Here is a 24,409-nt window from a genome sequence, read left to right as displayed (position 1 = left end):
AGATTTACCCCCCTCCCCAGAGCTCTGCACTTGTGCCATTGTGCGCTGCATATTGAATCCACCGTCGGACAAATTCACTCTTCTTCCCGCGCTCTGTGCTCTTTCAACTACGCGCGTATACACGACTGCGCTATTTCATACCTCTTTTTTTTTTTTCCTCGTTCGAATTTTACCGCGGCAAAATTCTGCGAGAGTGCACGCTGTTTTTTTTTCCTTTTCAAAAGTCTATACTGTATAAGTGCCGGAGAACGGCGCTCGAAACTTTTTCGGCCGCTAGCCTTGTTTCCTTCTTTTACGCGGTGGGAGGGACTCGTGCGCGCAAACTTGAGTGGTTTTTAAAAAACATTTACGATTTTGCACTCGCTCCCTTCTGTCACTCCGTCATTTCCTTGCCTTTCATTTTTCTCTCTCTTTCGCGCCCCAGCTCTTTTGGGTTTTTTTCATCCCGTAGTTAATGTGCTTCCTTTTGTTGTTATCGTTCATCGATCCCCCGGAGGGTTAAAAAGCTTAACTCGGAATTCTCTATTTAAAACGAATGTTGAAAAATTTGAGTCAAGATTTTCTTTCTCCGAGCCATCGTTACATGTTATCGTTGTTTTTCTTTTTTCACACAATAAATACGTTATAGATAATATAACATTGAGTAAACGAGTGATGATTCCAAGGAGTTCCCAAACATTTGTACGCCCACGTGTGATCCACCTTTTTACGATTTCTATTTGATTGTTTGATTTGAAGAAAAAAATACTTTTTGCTTTGAATTATCATACCAAAGATTGAAAAAATGCGTAACTTTTCTAAAATTACTTAAAAACCGATTTTGCTTCAATTTCCCCGTATCCGCGGAGTGCACTAATACACCCTGCCGCAAAAGAGTTGCCGAAAAAAGCACCGTAGCGCGACTGAAAATCTAATAGTCGCGTAAATCAATGTCCGACTGGATGAAATTTTCGCGCTCCGCCGCACGCGGCGCATTGTCGACGCTAACTCAACTGGGACTTGCCACCCCGGCCCGCGTGCAACAGCCACTGCGCCCCAGCCATGCGTGTAGTGCGCACCGACACGGTATATTCCGATCGGGTGCACAAGCACGAATTTTTCCGCGATCCGAAGGGCTTGGCGTCCCTTGGCGCAGCCCCGAGAAAACAACGCACCTCGTTTATATTACCAACTCCAGGCCATAGGAGAGGCTCTCTCTATGCCTCGAAGTTCCACCCCGAGAAATGCTCGCCAAGTCCTCGAAATCCAGTGCAGCTTAGCGAAAAGTTTCGCGGGCCTAAGTAGTATGGTCTCGGAGATATTTCTTACGATTCCGACGCCTCCCCTTCCATGTGCCCTTTATCCCTTCCGTCGCTACCTTGCTTCGCTTTTTATCCCCTCTCGAGGACCATTTCCTTTATTTTCGCCCACTTTTATCGCTCCAGCGATATTTCCATTCGCTACGGCTACTTGAGTGTGTCTTAACCGCACTCGGCTTTATCTACTGCGTGAGACTTGGAAGTGGAAACGGTCCTCGAGTGGAGAGACTTCAAAGCGCGTTTATCGTTTTTCTCTCTCTTTGTCATCTTCAATTATTTATTTATCATCCTCTGATTGTCGAACAATAAGACTATTTTTTCTTTTTTTTTCATGATTTCTTCTTTTAAATTTTAATGCATCGTTTTTTTCGTTAAACTCCGTCTTGTAAGTGGTTATTAAAAAAAGATTTTTTTTTGGCACAAATACAATGCATTATACTTTGAACAAAAAAAATTATGTTTCAATAGAATTGAAAAAGTATACGTGTGTATATATATTTACACGTGCTCAAGTCTACATGTGTGCGCATCGGTGTGGCTTCGTAAATCAAAAACTACTTTTAAACCATACACTAAGCCTGCACGAGTAAATAAAAATCACCCGTGTCTGAACTTTTACGTTGCACCTATGTGCAGTATATGGAGCACGTGGTCCCATTATTTTCCTCTGACTTTACGCTCCCTCTAGCTCACAGTTTTCACTTGTTTCGAAATACTTGCTCGTTTTTACGATAATGAGTGCGTTTAAAAGAAAATTTTTTCCAATACAATAATGGATTTTTTTTTTTATATAGTAGGTATATAGTAAAGTATGATTTTAATGTATCAACGAACATTGGCTTACAATAGTCGCGTCAGATGCACGAGGAGTATATAATATCTTGGAGCACTGCAATGTTTGCCGAATTTCCCGATTAAACTCCGATCGCCCAGCTTTTTTCTACCCCCGAGTAAATATTGTTTTGTACAAAGTGGAAGACAGTGAGTGAGTTTTGAAAGAATCCGCAAAAACAGTTCATCGATGCGGCCTCGACGTACACGTGATACACACCAGTACACGAAGGGATGAGCCCGAAAGATAATCGATTTTCCGGCTTTCGCGAAAACTTCTCCACTTCCTTTCCCCTTATTTTGGCACTCCAACTCCCTTCGACAATATATTACATCTACTGGCTGATCCATAAGCAGAGAGATGCGCGCAGTATATTATGTTTATTTCATGCGTGGGTCGCGTATAAATACATACGTATACATATTGCGCCTAACAGAGCGTAAAATAGAGCCGTCGTTGTCCCGATGCATAAACGAGGTCTCTCTCTCATACAGCGAATTCCTCGGAGAAACGGAGAGGGAATCGTTGCAGCGACGCCACTTTGGTATCGGGGATTGATGCGTCCCAGCATTGATCCCACTCGCATATAAGTGGTAATATGTTTATGTATGTAGCAGAGAGAGGCTTGTATGCAACCAGACGCGCCCGCGAGTATATCATGTTACTTGCCTCGCGGCGCGCCGTACAGCTCGCCGATGTACCTATACTTTTAATTTACACACCGGCTCGATCGTGCTGTTGTAACGCGCTGGGATTTTTGGTAGCAATTTTACCCAAGTATTTGAATCTCACGTGCTCAACGTAAAGATTACAAGCGCGGAAAGTTCGTCCGACTTTTTTTTTTTTTTTTTTTTTTTTCTTGGCGCTCGCTGAAATTCAAACGAAAATATCCCGGCCTCTAATTACCCATAGAGCTCGCAACTGCAGGCCGGCAAAAAAGTATGCGCGATACCCGAATGATGAATGCTCTCGGATATCGAGGCGTCGAACTTTTAGTGGATCGGAAGGGTCCTTATTCTTCAGCCCACGCCCTCGAGTTAATTTTACCATTAATGGCACCTCGTTTATGCGGACAGGACGCGCTTTTTGTCCTTACCATCGCAAATTATGGCTTTTCAACTCAATTTAAAAGGCCATCGCCTGTGCATTTTGCGGTGCGCGATGACGTTTTGTGTCGTAAATGCGCAGTTAAATCGCAGAAACGTTGAGGAACAATGGGCATTTTTCGTATAGTTATCCTCAAAACCTTCCGAACCGAGTTGAAAAAAAAAAAAAAAAAAAAAAACCAAGTCTCGAAACTCGCGATGAGAAAGCAAGCGTAATGATTGATGAATTCACAATGTTCCCCGCAAAACGCGCACCACCAGGCCGCGAGCACGAGGATAGTCGGTGGGATCTGGTGGTTCTTCACCCTGATCATCATCTCCTCGTACACGGCCAACCTGGCGGCCTTCCTAACGGTCGAGCGCATGATCACGCCGATCGAGAACGCCGCCGATCTCGCCGAGCAGACCGACATACCCTACGGCACCCTCTCCGGTGGCAGCACCATGACCTTCTTCAGGGTAACTATACACACCCCTCCCCCCTTTTTTTCCCGCGCTCCTTTGACCGTACAGGTATATGGTTTCGGTTGTGAAAAAAAAAAAACAGGACTCGAAAATAGCGATATACCAGAAGATGTGGAGGTACATGGAGTCGAAGCAGCCGTCGGTCTTTGTCTCGGACTACGAGGAGGGCATCCAGAAGGTCCTCCAGGGCAACTACGCCTTCCTCATGGAGTCGACGATGCTCGACTACGCGGTGCAGCGGGACTGCAACCTCACGCAGATCGGTGGCCTCCTCGACAGCAAGGGCTACGGCATAGCCACTCCCAAAGGTACACCATACATATACATTATCATACACGTATATTATTAAGTGTACCAGCATTGCTCGTCCCCCGTTGGCAGGCTCGCCTTGGAGGGACAAAATATCCCTGGCCATACTCGAGCTCCAGGAGAAGGGCGTGATTCAGATACTTTACGACAAGTGGTGGAAGAACACCGGGGACGTGTGCAACCGCGACGAGAAGAGCAAGGAGAGCAAGGCCAACGCCCTGGGGGTGGAAAATATTGGTAAGCCGCCCCTTTTCGTACGATTGTTGAGTCTAATGGATCCTTTTACCTATACTTTTCGTGTTTTCTTCTCTCTCTCTCTTTTTTTTTTTTTTTTTTTTTTTTTTTTTTCCCCCCTACAAAATGTTCCAACCACGTTGCTCTACGCAACTCGTATGAATTTACATGATCAGTGCCGGTGGCTATGAAATTATCAGCGACAATTAACTCTCGAGTGTGTTGGTGCCGGCCTTTACTGGTGGACTGGGGGGGGGGGGAAAGAAAAAAAAATGTAGAGACTCGCAGAGCACGACTCAGCTTTAGCATTTAAATTAAACGCAAGCTCGGGGACATTAGCGCGGAGTCGTGAGTTGGTTGGACCGAACGAGGAGCGTCAGTGTCCTACCCTTTTCTCCCCGTCCCGTGCTCTCCGGACACTACGTGTTCGAGCTCTCTTAACGAGCGCCCCCCCCCCCCGTACTTTTGCCCCTCCACCTCGACCTGTGAGACTTACGTCCCTGGTATGCCTGTATGGAGGTGCTCGTTTCCCCCCCCCCCACCTCAAACTTTGTAGGGTTTCGCGTGATTGTTGAATTTGCCATTATTGAAAATTGTCCATCTTTTTCCTTCCATTTTTCGAGCTGAATGTCGTACAGTCAAGTTAATGAAGTAGTTTCAGTCAAAGTGGAAAAAAAAAAAAAAAAAAAAAAAAAGACACGGGCTTTTTTTCCCACGTGACGAGGAAATTTCTGTTTCAGGCGGAGTCTTCGTGGTTTTGCTCTGCGGCCTGGCTCTAGCGATCCTCGTGGCCATTCTGGAATTTTGCTGGAACTCGAAGAAAAACGTCCGATCGGACCGGGTAAGTTTCAAGCATCCACCGTCCGTATAATATATATATACCGAACGCGTCTTTGTCTCAATGTCTCGTTGGACTTGCCTGCACACCTAAACTGTATCGATTAACTGTGTTAACTGAAAAAAAAAAATAGTGTGGCTCACAGGACGTGTCGCACAACGATTATGCGGATGATTATTATTTTGGCTGCCCTGCGCTTATACGAACATGTAACAAATAAATGTATTGAAAAAAAAGTGCTTGGCTGTCGTATACACTTGATGCAATAAACATCAATGTGTTTTCTTTGTGTTTGCTTTGATGGATAATTGACGCCTCCAATGCGAAATTGACGCTCTGGCTGCAGTATGTGTTTGTTGTGCGCGGGTTTTTCTTTACTACTATATATACTATTATCATGGTGTATAATGCTTTTCCTTCTCCTGTTTTCATTTATACACACGACAACTAACAAACGGGGTACCACATGATAAATATACACACACACACACACACATATATATATATATAAACACATATATATATACACATGTAATGACCAAAAGATACCAATATAATATATTCCTGTATACGACACATCCCCGCGTGGACACAGTCCCTGTGCAGAGAGATGGTGTCGGAGCTGCGTTTCACGTTGCGCAGCGGTGCCAGGCAGAGGCCCGCCCCGAAACGGCGCTCGGGGACCGCCTCGGGCGTACCGGCGGTCTCGTGCAGCCGGTGCAGCTCGCGCTCGTCGATGCGCCGGAGCCGCCACTGCCCGAGCCAGGGCCCCCACGAGGAGACCACCTACGTACCGAGCATCGACATACCTTGGCTAAATGGTGTGAGTTTCACGTACCGGAGCGCCAATGTGCGCATATACATATATTATGTACCCGTACTCTCCCAAAGCAACGATACTTTATTCATTCACCGCAGCCAATCGACCAGTGCACCGATCATCACCTTTTTTTCTTACATATACAGTATATAGCTATTCCTCCCCCCTGTAACGTTGCCAGACGAACCACTGACCCATTACACAAGGGACATCGTTTAGAGGTTTTTTCCTTAGAAGGTGCAACCCTTGAGTTTTCACCTCGTGTCTCAATACACTTCACTTCATTGTGCAAAACGGCAAAGGGAACCGGCAACAGGAAATAAAGTAAAAACGGCACGGGTAATAAAACATATTATACGGTTGAATAATGCACGGGAGTTGGGCTATAATAAAGAGGAAAAAAAAAAAAAACAGAGTATTTTTAATTGGGATACGGACGGTGGGGTATACGTGTATAGGAGCGTGAATTTATTTTCGGCGCCCTCCGCTGCACGGGCCGTCCTTGGTAGCGCGATGGTATATAGCTAGGAGCTGTTCCAGTAACCCCGAATGAAATTAATGGGACGAGGGGCAAGGGGGAGTAGCCGTAGGATTACGGATTTAACTCATTGGCACAAAAAGTCACATTTATAACCGGTCGGCGGCAATCATATGACCGCGAAATTGGCCCGCCGGCAGAGGGAGTGACTCGGTTACGGGTGTACCTACATGAGGATAAAAGGAGAAAGAAGAAAGAGAAACGCTCGTACATATACATATATACACTTGCACGATTGAGGGGCATTTTGGCACAGTTGGAATGAAATGCCATCCTCCCTCTCGGGCAGTTGAGGAAATCGAGCTTCCGCGCGTGCAGATGGTATATACGCAAAGTCTCGTTCACAGCATCTATATATAAGCATCGGATAGACATCGCGTAAAACTTAACGAAGCCGTTTTGGACCATAAAACTGTACGTAGGTATACGTGGGTGTACCTCACCTATATAGCGGAAATCGCTGTCGAGTCGAGTCTTACGTTTACCATCTCTGCCACCTACATATACGTTATAGGTATGAGACCCTCTTGTGTAAACATAACATCTCGGTGTCTCGCTTGAGATCATCACCCTCTCTATGTACACATATATACGCCCGTGTCAGGTAAAAAACTTCATTCTCCATCCCCGTATGTCTTCATCCCTTGCACATATTATGTATACATGTACACCATCACGAGACTCGGAATATATATATATATATATATATATACACCAACTGCCATTATAGTATACCGTATATAGTAGAGACTTGCTTCTCAACTTGCACGGGGCTGCCTCTGATGTTTGACACTGTAGATTGAATGCCCAGATATTTTGTTTCTCACACTGTATGCATATTTTTTTTTATTTTTCATAAATGCACGTATAGTAGTAGATACTAGTTGCTTAGGTTAACTACTCCTTTTTTTTTTTTTTTTTTTTTTTTTTTTTTTTGTATGCATAATTGTGTTTGCAACAGATGCGTTTTCCTTTTTTTTTTTATTTTCCTGGAAGCGAGCTTTTTCCGTGGGTTACGGGAAGAATAAAATTGGCGAAATAGGGAAGCAAACTCCTCCTGCACCGACAACAATCTATTTTTTGCTCGTTGCACGGGGCCATAAGTAAATTACCGGTAACTGGACTGGCTTTTTTTTTCCTCTCTATTTTTAACCGAGAGAGCGCTCCTTCCCGCCGAGTAAAAATACAAACCGAGTGATATCTTTTTGTTTTTTTGTTTTTCACATCTTTGAACAACGAATAATCGTTTGCGGGGGCAAACAATATCGTACATCGCGAGTGGAAAAACCTTTTGTTTTTTCGCGCCGTACATTTTTAAAATTCAACGAAAGAAACCTTTTTCGGGGGGGTTTTGTTTTCACAGTCACATACATGCGCGTGCGTAGGAGAAAGGTATAAAAACAATCGCTAGTGTGTGCGTACCTTTGCTGTGTAGCACGTAATGTTCATCGTTGTATTCGCTTTCGATATTTATGTATGTATAATATCATAGGTGTGTACATATTATATAAGCTTTTAATTCGTAAGTCTCGATTTTGTGTGTGTATGTGGGTAATTAAGCAAGTATTAAGGGCATGGCTAACGATTAATTAAGTGCCGCGTTGCGCCCACCTTTGCATATATATTTGTGTTGTATGTGTATATACTAGTGTCCGCTGGCTTTTATTCATTTGCGTAAAAGTTATGGCGCGGCTGGGCGACGCGAGCGTGTACAAATTCGACCGGTGTTTTTCGCACTCCGTAATTCCCCGGATCATTACAAAAGTTTATGTTCCTTTTTTGAAAGGTTCTAATAAAAATGAACAGAATTTTTTTTTTTTTTTTTATTGCGTTCATATACAAGTTTACTGTCGTGATTGTAATTTTTGTCGTACTATTAATAATTTGTTGTTGTCATTGTTTTTCTCCATTCCTAAATTTATATTCAACCCTTTTTCGCATTGAATCAAAATAAAATAAACGTATCTGTTGGAGTCAACTAAAATTTCAAATCCGATGAAAAAAAAAAAAAAAAAGAAAGGAAAAAGTGAAAAAACTGCATTGGCTTCCATTAGAACCTTTCGATAAGGGATTACGAATCCACGCGTATATATACCTGTACAGATTTGCCGTGCCGAGACTCGCACGGGATCAGAGCGCGAATTTCACCTCTGTTGACTTTCGTCATATTTTTTTTTTTTTACTTTTTTCCCCTCCCAGAGGTAAAACAAAAAGCCATAGTCTCGACGCGATGGTCAGCCTGACGGAGCTATTCAATTTCCGGACCGTGTCTTCTTCCGTCGGGCTTCCGTGCCTCACGCGAAAGCTCTCCCCGCCACCACAGCCCGTCTTTTCGGCTTATTTCCTTTTTCTTTCGACTCAATGGTAACAACAACGGCTCGAGGAAAAGAGCTTCGGCACGGGGCAACTCTGTATGAGAGTATCGGGAGTACCTCTACCATACCTCGCCGACGGCGCCCCGAGTAAGCTTGCGCTCGAGGGTATACGTATTATATATTGGGGTATCAGTCGCTTGTACCTGTACCAAGACAATAATACCGGTTGGGTGAGAAAGAGAGAGAGAGAGAGAAAAAAAACTGACCAGGACCGGGTTGTGCGTCTCCCATCGCGGGGGGCGATGAAACTTTGCAGCAGGAAACTGGTGCTCTGCAGATGACGGAGATGAAGAAGTCATTGAGCTACGATCGGATGTCGCCTCAGCACCGCCAGCAGCTGGCCTTGGAGAATCCACAGCAGCAACAGCAGCAGCAGCAGCAACAACTGCAGCATCATCTCCCATCAGCACAGCCGAGTTGCCGCCACACGCCCACGCACACGCATCATCATCATCACCTGCAGCATGTTGTACACTGCCACGCGCATTCCCACGCTCACGGTCATTCGCACAAATGCCCGCATCAGCAGCAGCAACTACTGCTGACTCCGAAGCAGAAACGAGCTTCTTTCGGCATCAACTTGGCTCAAGGTGGGTTTTTATTACGTATTTATACGGATTAATTCCCTATCCATCCGCCTCCCTCCTCCACTTTGGTGGTTTATTTATACGTATGTACACGCTTTTGGGGTAACGGAAACGATCAAAGGGCCATTTTCCCTTCCTTTTCTCATCAAGAATAATCCATGATGATGGGGGTGTGAACGCTTGCAGGAGGTGACCAGGCTGAGAGTATAATGTGGAGGTTCGATTGCGGGGAGCTCGCGTCCGAGCCGGACGTGGTGACGTCGCCGGGGCCGTTGGTCGTACCGCCGCCTCCGCCTCCCCCACCGGCCCAATCCACGCCGGCCGGGAGCCGCTCGACGAGGCTCTGACCGATCCTGGAGGAGGTCCCCGTGGGTGTGCCGGCGCAGCCCGTCTCCGACGCCTGCCTCCTCCGCTAGTCTTCGAACGAACCTTCCCGGGGGGTTTTCCTCGCACGATGCACCGTCGCGGCCTCGCTCGACTTTTTCCTTTGTTCTCCTGCCGCTGCGGCTTTTTGAAAGACCGAGAGTGCGAGGGGTCTCGGAAAACCAAAGCTGGACAACTTTATATTATAGTTACAAACAAAAAACTACTACTAACTACTACTACTACTACTAATTCTACTACTACTATAAAATAAAGACTGCTGAATGTAGTGTGTACGAAATAGCGGCGGTGGGGCTTTTATTTGGAGACATGGAGACAATGGAAAGGAGGAACGAAATAAAAAAAAAAAATAATAATAACAATAATAATAAATCTTGATTACCTAATATCGATACAACTTGCTGTGCGGGAGATCACGGAGTGTGCGAGATCCTATAATATCACAATATGTTATTAATTATACCATTACAACGTGCGAGTGTGACTAACGAGTGGGGAACGAGCGAGTGCCGTTAGTTTGTATAGGCGAGTGTCATCGATAGTTGAACGACGTAGTTTTTTACGACGAGAGGCTATACGCGTGTACGCGTGTGCGACACTTGCTAAAAATATATTTGTGTGGATCGAATTTCTATGTCCTTGATGGAATTTATGGTTTTTCGCGGTCCGTAGATTTTATCGCGTTTGGCTATTGAAAGTTTCGTTCAAGTTTGAAATTTGTTTGCATCAATTTATCCATTGTTGTTCCTACGTGATTTCAATTCGATCGATTATTGACAGATTTTTTTTTTATTTATTCATCTTTATTTGAATTAAAAGTTTTTCTACGGTTGAATTGGCCACGATTGGTGTACATGTTGAAAAAAAAGTACATTATTTCAAAACATCAAGTCTCTACTTGGCCAATTTTAAATTGACACCAAAAAATGACGTACCCAACAATATAGATTACTCAATGTTTGATATGCATGTAAAATCATAAGGTGAAATAAACTTTTATCGGTATTTCGTGTTTACAATGCCTGAAGCACCGAAATAAACGGGCATAAGGTGATAATACAATAAAAACTCTTGAGAAATCGGTATAAATCGACAAACATCGAATCTTGTTCCAATCGGATACGATTTTATTGAATTCAGAGACAATTTAATATACTCGCACTGTAAAAATGTAAATGACGGTCATTGTTCGTAAATAACATATATTATAGGTGTGTGTGAGAGAGAGAGAGCGATTTGGACACTTTTTTAAAAGTACAATTAAATTTAAAATAAACGATACACGTTTTTAACACGTTCTCGATATATCTTTTTTTCATCTCACTCGCAGAGAGTGTCTTTACAACAACCTTCAAGAGTACGGCTAAAGTGAAAGTGGTAAAAGAGTCACACAACGCAGTATATATATATTTTTTTTTTTATCAAATGATTTATTGGAGCTTATTGATTATTTACAAGTGTTGCAACATAGTAGCAAAATATATGTATAGATTGAGTAAGATACAAAGTAGAAAAAAATGAAGATTCGGAACTTTGCTGCCAAATTGATTGAGAGCAAAATTCCAAATTATCGATCAAGCGACCATGTATGTTTATCAGTAGGTGCTGCCAATCTCTTAGAACCGGCTGTTTTCGGCTGGCTGGGGATGCGTCCTGAATCAAAGTACAAACAAATGGATTAAATTTTTCGTCCTCATTAAATTCTAATATACAAATCATCTTTAGCAGGCAATAAAACAAAACGCAATGGTGCCACAAAGCCATCAAATTCTAATTTATACCTTGGAATCGATCCAATGCAATTATCAAAATACTTTTGCAAATCGAAGTAAATGGCACTTGTTAAATAAAATTCGCAGTGGTCCTCACCTGATGTACTCGAGAGCCCTCACGATGTGCTCTGGGATGGTCGGGGGGGTCGGGAGGTGGCTGCCCTGGGGCTGGAAGCCGTTCTCGTTGGCGACGTAGCTGAGGCCGATGGGGGTGCCGTCGGGGGCCGTGTAAGCGTAGCTGCCCTGGGCGACCACCGGCGCCTCGTCACCCACGACCTGGGGGACCCCGGACTCCCCGGCGGCGATGCCGTTCTCGGTCTCGAAGCTCCACGAGTAGCTGCCGTCGGGGCTCACGTCGTTGGTCTGCTTGAGGATGGCGATGGGCTCGTGGTGGCTCTGGGGGGCTGCGGTGGCGACTGCGGCCAGGGCGACGACGGCGATCTGTCGTAAAATCGTTGTTTTTCAATTCACGTGTCGTTATTTGTCAATGGCGAGTTGCGCAACGCGAAACGCAAAGGAAGCTACTTTTTTTTTCTCTCTCTCTTTCAAGGGATTCGGAAAGTTAAATTTTGTTTCTCTGAGAATGAGACATCTTCTTTGTTACGTGACGCGGGTATCTTACGTAATTTTATGAAAATAGATGCTTTCGAGATCGGCTCGCACAAGAACTTTGTGGTACAAAAAAAGATTGCATTTTAAATTTTATGACGTTAAATTGCGAAAAAAATGAAAAAAAAAAATAACAAAGTACAAAAAAAAAAAAATAATTTTCGAATAGAAGAAAAATATAAGAAACGTTTGTAACACTCACGAAGAATTTCATGTTGGCGGTGGTTGAGAAGTCGAGGAGTCGATCGGATTCAGACTAGGGCTCGAAGGCGAGTGTGATGATGAGCAGAATTCGGGACGAATTTATATGATTCCGACCAAAGAAAGGATCTCACTTTTCCCCCATCGCGAAGAGTACCGGTGGTGGTAGTGGCGAATGGGAGAGCGAGTTCCGGGCGTGATTTTAGTGCACAGCCGAGAGCACCGAATAGGAGGAGAAAAAAAAAAAAGGAAAAGGAGGGGAAGGAGAAGCCTTTGCCGAAATTCATCTGTTGTCATGACCTTTCGATAACGCCGCCGGCGCTGCTGCTGGGCATCGTCAATTAAGTCGATAGTTGCTACACCTAGCCAGTTGTGTTGCATAATCAATTCTCGCTTGGTCTTCTTCGTTTCAATTTTTCTTTTTTTTTTTTTTTTTTTTTTTTTTCTTCTCTTTTTTTCCTCAAAACTTCAAGCAGCTCTAAGGTACCGTCATTTCCAGGATCGTGTCATCATTATTATTGTCAGTGCTATTATTATAAGCACCAGCGTTTACCACGTGTGATTTTCACATTTGCATTTTTGACCCATATTCTATATCGTCCCACCTAACTCGGGATCTTTTTTCTTCCTGGTGAATTAAACATGGGAATATAATTCAGTTTCAAAGATTAGGACAGCTTACCGAACCTGGTTGGGTAATACTCACTCGCGGAGATGTCAATTTTTTTTTCTTCGATAGAAATTAAATTTTATTTCAAAAAAGCCTAAAATTTTGTGGTGATCGTCGATCGGTAGAATTTTCGTCATAAGGTATTAACGTTGGTAATATTGGGCAATTCTTTGTTTTAAGAGCGTTACACATAGATAGGTCCACTGCACACGAACCCATTGTTCGATTATCATTCGAATGTTGTCGAAATTGTACTTTCTCTCAAACATGTTTCCCAGATTTCATCAATTTTGAATCTTACGAGTTTTCGAAACTTTTCTTCGCAACGAATTCTCAAGTTATTATTTCTGGCTCATTATAAACTCAAGGTCTTCAATTACACCAAAGGACTATACGCTGCGCCAATGCATATAAACATCACGATCGTTATGCGCGAAAAAAAATTGTTTTTTTTCATCGGTTAACACAAAATTTGTAAAAATAACAACATGCGTTCAAAACTGATTATAGGCTTTCGGAAAAAAACATATATGTATTGTATCGTCGTTTTAGTAGGAAATTTTTACCATCTCAACTTTAATTTTTAATACGATCTATCTCTATTTCAAGCATGAAAAAAAAAAATCTTGTCTCTTCAAGGAGTAAATTTATTTTGTACTTTTTCCCACCGATATTATAATAAGTAAAGCATGCCATGAATTATGTACGTCCACACGCATAGCGATTTAAAAAAAAATTTTGTCATTTAATTTTTTTGAAAAATTTTATCCGATTTTTCAACCGATTTTCAAAAATGTCATTTTTTACAAAATTTTCACATTTGATATATAACAATGTACGCTTATGAAACACTTATTGCTTATACGTGACAATAACTACTTAGTTTTTTTAGTATTTCAAACAATTTTGCAAATACATTTTTATTAAAAATCAACTTTTTTCACAACAATATTATGTATTAATATATCAACTAAGCGGATTTGAACCAGTTAAGAAAGAAAATTAAACTCAATGAAGCGGACCGAAATTTAATGTTATTTCATTACGTATTTTAAAGATATCAAAAAACTGCATTTATGACGTACAAAAGTAGAAAAACTTGGTATTCGAAAAATTAAATTTTTTATCGCGAATCATACTGGTCATCGATAAATTTTTTTTTCTTTTTTTTTTTATATCTTTAGATTTATTATAATGCATTTATTATCATAAATTAATGATCATACAAATTTTTTGTGATACAAATAAACAAGTAATAATGTATTAAAAATAGGGAATAATTAAAATTATGCGATTCTTTATTGTGAAATCACAAGTCAACGGTCGTGCTTTTGATATGTTACGGTTTTTGTACTAAAATTAGCCAATTGCTCTTTTTTCGCAACTCATAAATATTCCTACGATGAAATAAGTTTTATTTAAAGTATACTAAAAATAGAGATGACCACGATGCGAGTAAATCAAATTATTGGCCCCATAATTTTAGTTTCTCTTTGACAAGTTTTCCAGATCTGGTTTTACAGTTCATTACAAGTAATTATGAATTGTAGATCCAACAAGTTCTCGAAACTTGTGCTCACAGCTATTATTTACCTGATATTCTCCATTTCTACAAGTACGTTGGTAAATTTTTCGTGACTCGGATCAGATGAAAAATAAAATGTTAATCCTATAAAAAAAATACGAAGGTTTGGGCATTATAGAGTCACAATTACTTATGCAATTACTCGTTGAATAAAGATCTCATAACTACTCGATTAATATAAATATTCAACGTAATTGCGAGACGGAAAAATGTTTGAAAATTCGAATGAAAGTTCAAAGCATGAATAGTAGTTTGAATTTTGAACGATAATTAAAATCTCACAAAAACTGTGCACATTACTTCCACAAATTTTTTTTTTTTTTTTCTATAATTTATCAACTTGCAACGCAAATGTCTACGATGAATTTTTTTACAGCAAACACGTATGCGCACCTCGCAGAAACGATGAGAAGAAGATAAAATTTCTACACGGGCAAAAATACCAAGCCCTTTCACCCGTAGATCGTATAGTTGTTGCTTTCTAAAAACAAAAGAAAAAAAAGTTTCAGCGTCCCATGTCGACGAAGACGTTAAAATAACCGATTGACCTTCCAGATGATCTAGTTACCGAACTGTAAGATGTTGAGCATCGCGTGCAGGCAAACAATCAAAGGCGAAACAAGAGGCAGAGCGAATGATGTACGAGTCGACGGTCATCCACGTGGGTCGGATGATGGGGAAGCTGTGACGCAACGCGATCAGCCGCTGATATTCCCCAAAATTTTTGAATATCCATGACGGAAAGACTCCGAATAGCCCCAAGTGCAGATACGAGCGACGATGAAAACTGGTGCTATCGGCGCTCGATAGAAAAAAAATCAGCCGCCCATCGATGCCATTCTCCTATAAATACGCGGTCTCGTCCTACCCAACTTCAGAAATCAGCTAATTACCGAACAACCAGCATCAACATGAAATTCCTCGTAAGCTCGACGATACAATACTTCCAAACTATAATTTCTCAATTTTTCGAGCAAGCATTCAACGCTAATTTCCATTTTCCAGGTCGCCGTCGTCGCCCTGGCCGCAGTCGCCACCGCAGCCCCCCAGAGCCACCACGAGCCCATCGCCATCCTCAAGCAGACCAACGACGTGAGCCCCGACGGCAGCTACTCGTGGAGCTTCGAGACCGAGAACGGCATCGCCGCCGGGGAGTCCGGGGTCCCCCAGGTCGTGGGTGACGAGGCGCCGGTGGTCGCCCAGGGCAGCTACGCTTACACGGCCCCCGACGGCACCCCCATCGGCCTCAGCTACGTCGCCAACGAGAACGGCTTCCAGCCCCAGGGCAGCCACCTCCCGACCCCCCCGACCATCCCAGAGCACATCGTGAGGGCTCTCGAGTACATCAGGTTGAAGAACGTCAACGCCAAACCCGTATTCTAAGTTTGGAGATGAAACGCATCGGTTTTCGTTCAACCCTAGTTTTATACACGTGCTTTATGAGTGTATACAGACTCGAGATAAGGCAGTTTCGACTGATGGTTGACGAAATTTTTTTTTTTCTGTCAATCCACTCACCAATTTTTAATCGATCAATAAATAGTATTTTCTTATAATACCTGCACATTTTTTTCATCCAAAGACACGTTAATCCCTTTCCTTTATCCACATGTGAATGATTTTTATAAAATACTGGAAATTTTTCTTTTTTTTTAGACTATACTGTTTATTATTTTTAAAAAATTTGGAGATGTTGTCCAATGGGATAAAATCCTTTGATGAAATAATAAAAAAAAAAAATTTGTTTCAATAAAATCTTTTTACTATATACACTTATTAGTGTTTAGCCGTAAGAGATAACTTATTTTACAAGAAATATTGAAGACCATAATAAAAATGGATTCAAGAGGAAACACGAAAAAGAGAAACACTGAGTTTTATGATGTTGCATCACGTAATAAAAAAAAAAAAAAATTATTGCAAAAAAAGTTATTTAAATGCATTGTCTTATAATTAATCATTACGAAAGATTTCTTTTATTACGTTTTTTAAACGATACGAATTGTGCTTGACGAGTAATCAAAGTAGCAAGAACATATGAATTTAGACAATTTAGACAAGAATAAAAATAGACAATACAGAAATAACTGGTTTTTATATTTCTTAAACATTACTTGTTTTCACTGAAACTCGAGATTTTTTCACTCAGTATTTTCTTAGACTAAGTAATTTCTTACGACCCGTTCAAAGATATATTGCAGCATCATACTTACGCAACAGTTATCTATTTCTACTAAATTCGAGATGCTAATTTAAAAAATCGAATGTAAAAGTTTGGCTATTAAGATCATGAATTCGTGAAAAGAATATATTATAGTCCTTTTTTTCTTCTTCAAAACATAAGAATTTTTTACCTGATAAAAATAGAGGAGTTATACTTTACAAAGGACTACGCTGCGCCAATGCATGTAAAAAAACACGATCGTTGTATACCGTCTCAACTTTAAGTTTCAATAAGATCTAAGTAGTATCTCTATTTCAAGTGTAATAAGAATCTTTTTTTATCCACTCCTATCTGAGAATTCTTTAAGTCCACTCGTGCAGCATAACGATTTTTAAGAATATATTAACATTTTTTTTTGGTACAAAAAATTTTATCTGATTTTTTAATCAATTTTGAAAAATGTGTCATTTTTTTTTTCTTCAAAATTCTCATTGATTATACGTGACAATAACTAGTTAGTTTTGTTATTATTTCAAATAATTTTATCAAAACATTTCTTACGAGTAAATTTTTATTGAAAAACAAATTTTTTTTACTTACTACTTTATTTATATATCATATATTAATATAAAAAACCAACTGAGTCGATTTTAACCAGTCAAGAAAGAAAATTTAATTCCACAAATCGTACGAAAATTTATGTAATTTCATTATTTAAAATATTTCAAAATATCGCATTTACAATCTATAGAAGTAAAAAAATTTGGTATTCGAAAAATTTCATTTTTTAGCGCGAATCATAGTCATCGATGTATTTTTTTCCTCATTTATATTGAAATAAATTATCATAGAAATATTTGCTGATATAAATAAATAGATAATAAAATAAAAACTAAGAACAAAAAGTTCAGAAGTAGCGAGAAATTAAAATTCGAGATATCTTCTGCCAAATAAATGACAGTCATTTGTTCTTTGTAGTGAAACCACAATTAAGTCAATGTATAGAATGCCACTATACCAAAAATGTAGGATGGCTTTTGAATATTTTATTGTCATAACCAGTGTTACATATTCAAGTGTGAAAACTGTAATATGTACTATTTTATGTTTATTTTTTGAAATAGATACACACTCGTTGTTAACATACACTTCTTTTATTACGTTTTTCAGCCGATAAAAATTATCCTTTATAAGAAAGCAACGTCACTCGAACATTTGATTCAATACGTAATCAATTTGTTTTTTTATTTCCTAAATAGTACCTTTTTTCTACTAAAAGTCGAGAAGTTTTCTACATAGTATGTAAAAAAAATTCACAAGTTTTTTTTGCAGTATTAGTTTTTTTTAAATATTATGTCCACTAGCAATACTTAGATCTACTACTGAAAAATCAACGAACCAAAGGAATAATTTAATCGAGAAAAAAAGGCAAATTACATTAAATCAATTCTAGTAATTAATTCAAACGCTGGATCGCGGAGTTCATAAATTATTCATCGGATCTATTGTTATTTATTTAATTGCACGCACGTGCGAGTATATATTAAAGAACGAGGGATTTCAGTCGGTTTGAATTTGAAATTAAATTGTAAACAGTTGGTTTTCGGCTCGAAATACATTTTCGAACCCGCGAGTTAATGACCTCTAGCGATGGACTCTAAAATCGTCAAGAGTTATTGTTATTACCCAACAGAGCTGTAGGCATTAGAAAATAGTTATGCGCGTATGAGAGAGAAAAAAAAACGAAAGTAACTAATTTCCAAGAAAAAGATAAAATAAGTAACATCCATAATAATGAGAAGCAAAAAAAAAAAAAAAAAAAAGAAAAAATCGACGAGTAAGCGAAATTTATGGTCACTTTTGTTACTCAATATAAAAAGTGAAAAAAAAAATAAAATAAAATAAAAAAAAAAAGTATGTACACAAAGTAGCAAAGAAGAAGAGAAGGTGAACAACTGGCGAGATGCGCTCGAGATGAGTTGAGCCGTGCTGGAACCAGTTTAATTAATAATGAATGCAGACTTGCCACACGGATGAGGTGCGCGTATGGAAGAAAGTGTTTTTTTAATAAGTAGAGGGGCCCCGAGTCCATGAAACCATCACCTTTGAGGGCGTATGTATATAGCTCCAAGGCCACTGGAGCCATCACGGCCTAGGGTCACATGTGTGTAAGACGCCAAAAGAGAAAAACGCCGAAAACAATAAAAAAATATCCTCATGAAACCACTCGTATTCATCTCCCCGCAGTTACATCCACAGTAAATCTACATCATCTCAGATTTATATAAAATATATATATATATATTCACAATGTCATTCACTTCCCCCACTGCACATATGATTGAATACCAGAGAGAAAATTTATTGCGTTCGGATACTTAACTTGATATAAATTATAAATAATAATAATAATAATAATAATAACGATAATAATAATAATAATAATAATAATACAGTGGACGCAAGAACCTTAAAATATGTCGCTGTACTACAAAAAAAAGCATCAATAATGTTTTGGCTCGTAATTTTCTCGTGCTTGGCACAATATATTATACTTCGTATTTCGTTCAAATAAAATATTGTTGATTTGTTAATTCAAGACAATCCAAAACCATCGATAAATCACTCGAAAAATTTATCTTTAATATTCTTTGTGCAAAAAAAAAAAAAAAGCGCAGTGATTGAAAAGGTTGAAAAATTAAATGGGTATCGAAAAGTGACGTCTTATTTTAATTGAAAGCTGGTTTGTTGTATTACACAGCGGAGCGTTTAAATTAATGACCGTCGAGGGTCGTATACGTTGGAAATCGAGTAGCTTCAAGGAAAACGGCCGAAAGGACAAAATTTCAGAATTTTTACTCCCGAGAGCAAGCACTTTAATTTATTTTTATCTCTCAAACTCTTAAACGACTGATTCTAGTTTTAACCCACCAATTGAATTCCTTCAAGATATGTTTTCTTCTCCTCCGATTTACTGCAGCCAACATAATATCATATGGGACTATAACGTTGGACAATTACATAATATTTTTAATAATTAAGTGAATTCAAGTGATGCGTATTTATTGTTATTTTTTGAAAAGTTTTTTCCATCCTGAACAATTACTAAATGCGATTATTTTGTGTTATTTACTTGGTACATGCCTTGAATTGTTTTTTCCGCTTCTATGTGAATTTTTGCATTTAACTGAAACACTCATTAAGTATCAATATTATGGTTCGGATGTTGAGAAAAATACTCTCACCAACTCCCAGCTCTTATCCATTAATTGTAATTTTTAAAATTACTACTTTACACTCATTATTATTTTTGATATTTTCGTTAACAACTATTTTATTCTCTGTTGTCGGATTAAAAAAATGATAGGTAACTTTTTTTATAATTACATGAATTTACTGGTGGAAGTGTAGGTGTTATGTTGTTCATAAATGGAGTTATACTTACTTGCATATAGTTGCATTAGTTCATACAGATTTTCAAATACAGTGGCCAACTAAATTTGACCAAAAAAATAATGATGACGATGATTGACCAAAAGTGATCATTTGACGGAACAAAACCAACAGATGACCAAAAGTGACGCTATGCTCATTACAGGAGTGTCTACTAGTCGTCTAGTGTTTGTTTTTGTGGCAATATCGGTAATTTTATTTTGCGAGTTGATTTTAAAGAAAAATACCGATTAATACCTTGAAAAATGGAGAGGGATAAAAGTACTATGCTTGCATTGTTGCAGCTGCTTCATAAATATAATTTTAAGGTAATGTTTATCGTTGTTGCCATACCAGCTTCCACTTGTAACCTATAAATTTATTTTTGTTTTGCCCAACGATGATAAAAATTTCGTGCCTTATTTCAGGAAACTGAAGAATTATTTAGAAAGGAAGCTAATCTTCAAAATGTGTCTATTGAGGATACACCACAAAATGATTCTGAGGTTAACAGTGTTCTGTCAGCGTACAAAAGTGAAGGTGATCCAGCTCTTTATGAAAAGTCATATGGAGAACTTAAAAAATTTGTTGAAAGCTCCTTGGACATTTATAAGGTCAGCAGCTATTAACATTGTTTATACCTCCAAAGTTGTAGCCTTTTATAAAAATGATGAGCCAACTGTCATTATATTTTATAGCATGAACTGGGCACTATCCTCTACCCTGTACTGGTGCATATGTATCTGGAGCTAGTGTACAACAATCACTCAAATGAGGGGAAACAACTGATTGAAAAACATAGTAATAGCTTGGAAGAGTATTATCAAAATGATTTGAAAAAGTTGTCACATGTGTCAAAACGAGAGCATATGGCTGGAAATGAGTTAATAGACACTTTCAAGTAAGTTTTGTACTTGTAATGGTGTGATAAATTGTGCTCTCCAAATTAATTTTTCTTCCATTTGCAGGTCAAATCAATTCATTATTAGAATGTCTCGTGATACATTGTCGATATTAAAAAGATATCTTCAAGAAAAGAAGCACAGTATCTTATTAAATATAATACAGGAGCATTTATATTTTGATATGTATGAAGGTGTTGCAAGGAATAAAAGTCAAATTGAAGCAACATCTGGTGCTTTGGTAGGAGAAGCAACAAGACAAGATAACAAAACTAAAGTATACTATGGGCTTTTAAAAGAACCAGATATTCAAAATATTGCAACGAAAGACGAAGAGGAGGAGGAAGACAATGGTGGACCGGACTCTGACAAACCAAAGAAGAAAAAAGCAAAAAAAGATCCTTTGTTCTCTAAAAAAACTAAATCTGATCCGAACGCTCCACCAATAGGAAGGATGCCTTTACCTAATTTGTATGTAAACTCTTTTTTTTAAAACCATTTTAATAATAAAATGTAGGCCTAATAATCATTTTCAATTTAGGAAAGATGTAGACAAGCTTGAAAAAATAAAAGCACTCAGGGAAGCTTCGAAAAGAGTTGTACTTGGTCCAGAAAGTCTTCCATCCATATGTTTTTATACATTATTGAATTCTGTAAATAAGTAAGTTTCATTCATGTTATGAATTAAAGTTATGTTGAAACAAAAACTGCATACCTGTATAATTTTTTCTCGCAAAAGTGTTATATGTGCTAAAGTCGCAGAAGATTCTAGCCTACTAGCTGTGGGTTTTCGCGATTCTTTAATCAGAGTTTGGAGTTTGGTTCCCCAAAAACTTAGAATGATGAAGGATGCTGACCAACTTGTAGAAGTTAATTATGAATCTGGTTTGTACACCATGCACGATAATATTAGACAAACCACGGAATGAAAACTAATCAAAAAATAATTTTCCAGAGGATGTTTTGGTTAGAATGATGGATGACAAGACTGCAGAATCAGTACGATCACTGTATGGTCACAGTGGACCGGTTTACTGTCTTTCTTTCAGTCCAGATAAAAATTTACTACTCTCTTGTTCTGAAGATGGAACAGGTACATGTCATACACTAAGCACAAAGCTCACAGTTAGAATTTTGGAAATTGAACCTATTATATATTTCCACAGTGAGATTATGGTCTCTTCACACATGGACGTGTGTCGTTAGCTACAAAGGACACTTATTCCCGGTATGGTCAGTTAAATTTTCACCTCATGGCTATTATTTTGCCACTGGGTCTCACGACAAAACAGCAAGGCTTTGGGCAACCGATTCTCATCAACCCCTTAGAATTTTTGCAGGTCATTACTCCGATGTCGATGTAAGTGATCATCAATGTCTAATTATTCGTACTATCAAAAGAAGTTTCATTTTTTTTTTTTTTTTAAATGTCATTTCAGGTTGTTCAATTTCATCCCAATTCAAATTATATAGCTTCAGGATCGAGTGATATGACGATCCGATTATGGGATTGCGTTACAGGCAATCAAGTGAGATTAATGACTGGTCACAAGGCGCCTATCTATTCTTTGGCTTTTTCTGCTGAAGGGCGGTTTTTAGCATCCGCAGGTGCAGACAGTAGAGTTTTGATATGGGACCTTGCTCATGGGCATTTAGTTGCAGCGCTAGCTAGTCATACGGCAACCATCTACTGCCTATCATTTAGTAGAGATGGAAATATTTTGGTATCAGGTAGATGGAGGATTAAAATTTTAAATATATTTAATACCTTTTTACTGAAGTAATATGACTTACTTTATGATCTTTAGGTTCTCTTGACTGCTCCATCAAATTATGGGATTTCACAAAGTTAGCTGAAGAAATGAGTTTAGAAGATGTAAACGTTTCGCACAATCCCGACGTAAAAACCAACACAGAATCCTATCTATTAAGAAGCTTTGGAACAAAAAGCTCAACTATTATTGCCTTGCATTTCACACGGAGAAATTTGTTATTGGGTTTTGGCTCTTACTTGGTAACTTTATAGTTTTTTTATTGTAAAATAATACTATAATGATTCATGTAGTTCGTAAGATATTGTGTCGCGGATACAGGGTGATATTCCCGTTTGCCTAATATTTGAAAATTCTCCGCGCTCTAACGCAAATTCGGATTGTACTTTACTCTTTCTACTGCAAAGAAGGTATACGATAGATAAAAAACGTCAATCATTTCCAACATTGAAATATGTGTAACTTTTTTAATAAAACATATTTATAAAATGGCACCGATCTCATTTTTACACGCATAGGCATGAAAAAAGTTTTAAGTCATGAATAAATAAATGAATTAAAAAAAACAATTATTCATAATAAACTATTTCGCAGTACCAAATAAAAGTAGTAATCATAAGTAACATAAACAGTCGTTCGAAAGGTCATGTATATACAGTTTGCATTTTATTTTTCAGCAAGCAGGAACTATTTGATCTGCTTTCATACAGAAGTGTAATAATCTCTTGTAATTAACACACAATAAATACACGTGAGAGAGTAACAACGTATGTCACGGATACTGGATCAGAAATGCAATTATCTTAGCAGAATAAAAAAAAAAAAATTATTCGACGACAGGAGGTTTGATGCAAGTTGAAAAACCTTCAGTATTTTTGTAAATACTCATTATTTATTTGTAGCTTTGATGAAAAAACTTTATATGTCATTGAATAAAATCCCATTTTTTAAAATACATCTTTTTGTTCAATCTCTTTCAAAAATGAAAAAAAAAAAAAAAAAATTCGCCATGAATATATCAATGAGTCTTTGATTCGAGTCCGTAGCTCGATAATTTTGCCTTTCCAAGATATTGTCGACAACTTACACAATAAGTCGAGGAAACAGCGCTTCGAAAAGAAAGAAAGATAAAAAAAGTAAGCCTTGTTAGTCAAAGCTCGGAAAAAAAAGGCCCAGAAAGATCCTACGGCGAAGAAGGAAGTCAGACAGCGAAGAGACCACGAATGAATATGCATATTTTGCTCGAGATCCGAGGAACGCAGCGCGATTCCCGGTGCGAGTATTGTACGCACAAAAGAGAGACAATAAAAGCCAGAGAGGGAGGAAGGAAGGAAGGAAGTAGCCCGAGTTGGCACGCGTGCGGCCGCAGGGGCGGCAACGCTATCTTTGAAAAAGAAGACAGGCAGCCGAGCCAAGCTAATGACGGCGGCTCTGAATGGAGGGCGATGGAGGTGTACCAGGTGTGCATTATCTAAGGGATGAACTCCGCGAGCCGCAGCACTATACATAGGGAGAA

General features: G+C 39.0%; 3 protein-coding genes and 1 pseudogene across 3 annotated transcripts in view; 3 read left to right on the top strand and 1 right to left on the bottom strand.

Moving 5' to 3' along the window:
• The window catches only part of LOC106636346 (glutamate receptor ionotropic, kainate 2), a 37,254-nt gene extending 27,505 nt beyond the window's left edge, over positions 1-9,749 (top strand). Inside the window, exons 12-18 of the mRNA XM_089588629.1 lie at positions 3,498-3,695; positions 3,784-4,009; positions 4,083-4,247; positions 4,985-5,085; positions 5,678-5,903; positions 9,072-9,377; positions 9,589-9,749. Coding sequence (XP_089444755.1) covers positions 3,498-3,695; positions 3,784-4,009; positions 4,083-4,247; positions 4,985-5,085; positions 5,678-5,903; positions 9,072-9,377; positions 9,589-9,749 — 1,383 coding nt within the window. The remainder of the gene's footprint in view (positions 1-3,497; positions 3,696-3,783; positions 4,010-4,082; positions 4,248-4,984; positions 5,086-5,677; positions 5,904-9,071; positions 9,378-9,588) is intronic.
• A 1,477-nt stretch (positions 9,750-11,226) lies between these two features.
• Positions 11,227-12,444, bottom strand: LOC106636349 (endocuticle structural glycoprotein SgAbd-8). Its single transcript, XM_014348727.2, has 3 exons — positions 12,370-12,444; positions 11,656-11,999; positions 11,227-11,439 (listed from the first exon to the last, which is right to left on the bottom strand). Exons 1-3 carry the CDS (start codon positions 12,379-12,381, stop codon positions 11,403-11,405), a joined length of 393 nt encoding a protein of 130 aa, XP_014204213.2. The 5' UTR covers positions 12,382-12,444; the 3' UTR covers positions 11,227-11,402.
• Positions 12,445-15,534: 3,090 nt separating this feature from the next.
• LOC106636348 (endocuticle structural glycoprotein SgAbd-8 pseudogene) lies at positions 15,535-16,029 on the top strand (annotated as a pseudogene).
• A 4,378-nt stretch (positions 16,030-20,407) lies between these two features.
• On the top strand, positions 20,408-23,814 carry Taf5 (TATA-box binding protein associated factor 5). Its single transcript, XM_014348634.2, has 11 exons — positions 20,408-20,548; positions 20,648-20,833; positions 20,918-21,120; positions 21,188-21,592; positions 21,663-21,782; positions 21,861-22,006; positions 22,077-22,214; positions 22,288-22,481; positions 22,561-22,852; positions 22,930-23,135; positions 23,571-23,814. The coding sequence occupies exons 1-11, from the start codon at positions 20,486-20,488 to the stop codon at positions 23,586-23,588; spliced, it is 1,971 nt and encodes a 656-aa protein (XP_014204120.2). The 5' UTR covers positions 20,408-20,485; the 3' UTR covers positions 23,589-23,814.
• Positions 23,815-24,409: the final 595 nt, after the last annotated feature.

The sequence above is a fragment of the Copidosoma floridanum genome, unplaced genomic scaffold, assembly GCF_036245765.1.
Source record: "Copidosoma floridanum isolate Cflo_tuat_1 unplaced genomic scaffold, Cflo_Japanese_pri ptg000001l, whole genome shotgun sequence".
In the NCBI taxonomy this organism is placed as follows: Eukaryota; Metazoa; Arthropoda; class Insecta; order Hymenoptera; family Encyrtidae; genus Copidosoma; species Copidosoma floridanum.
Note: the sequence above shows the minus strand (reverse complement) of the source record. Positions and strands in the feature narration are given on the sequence as shown.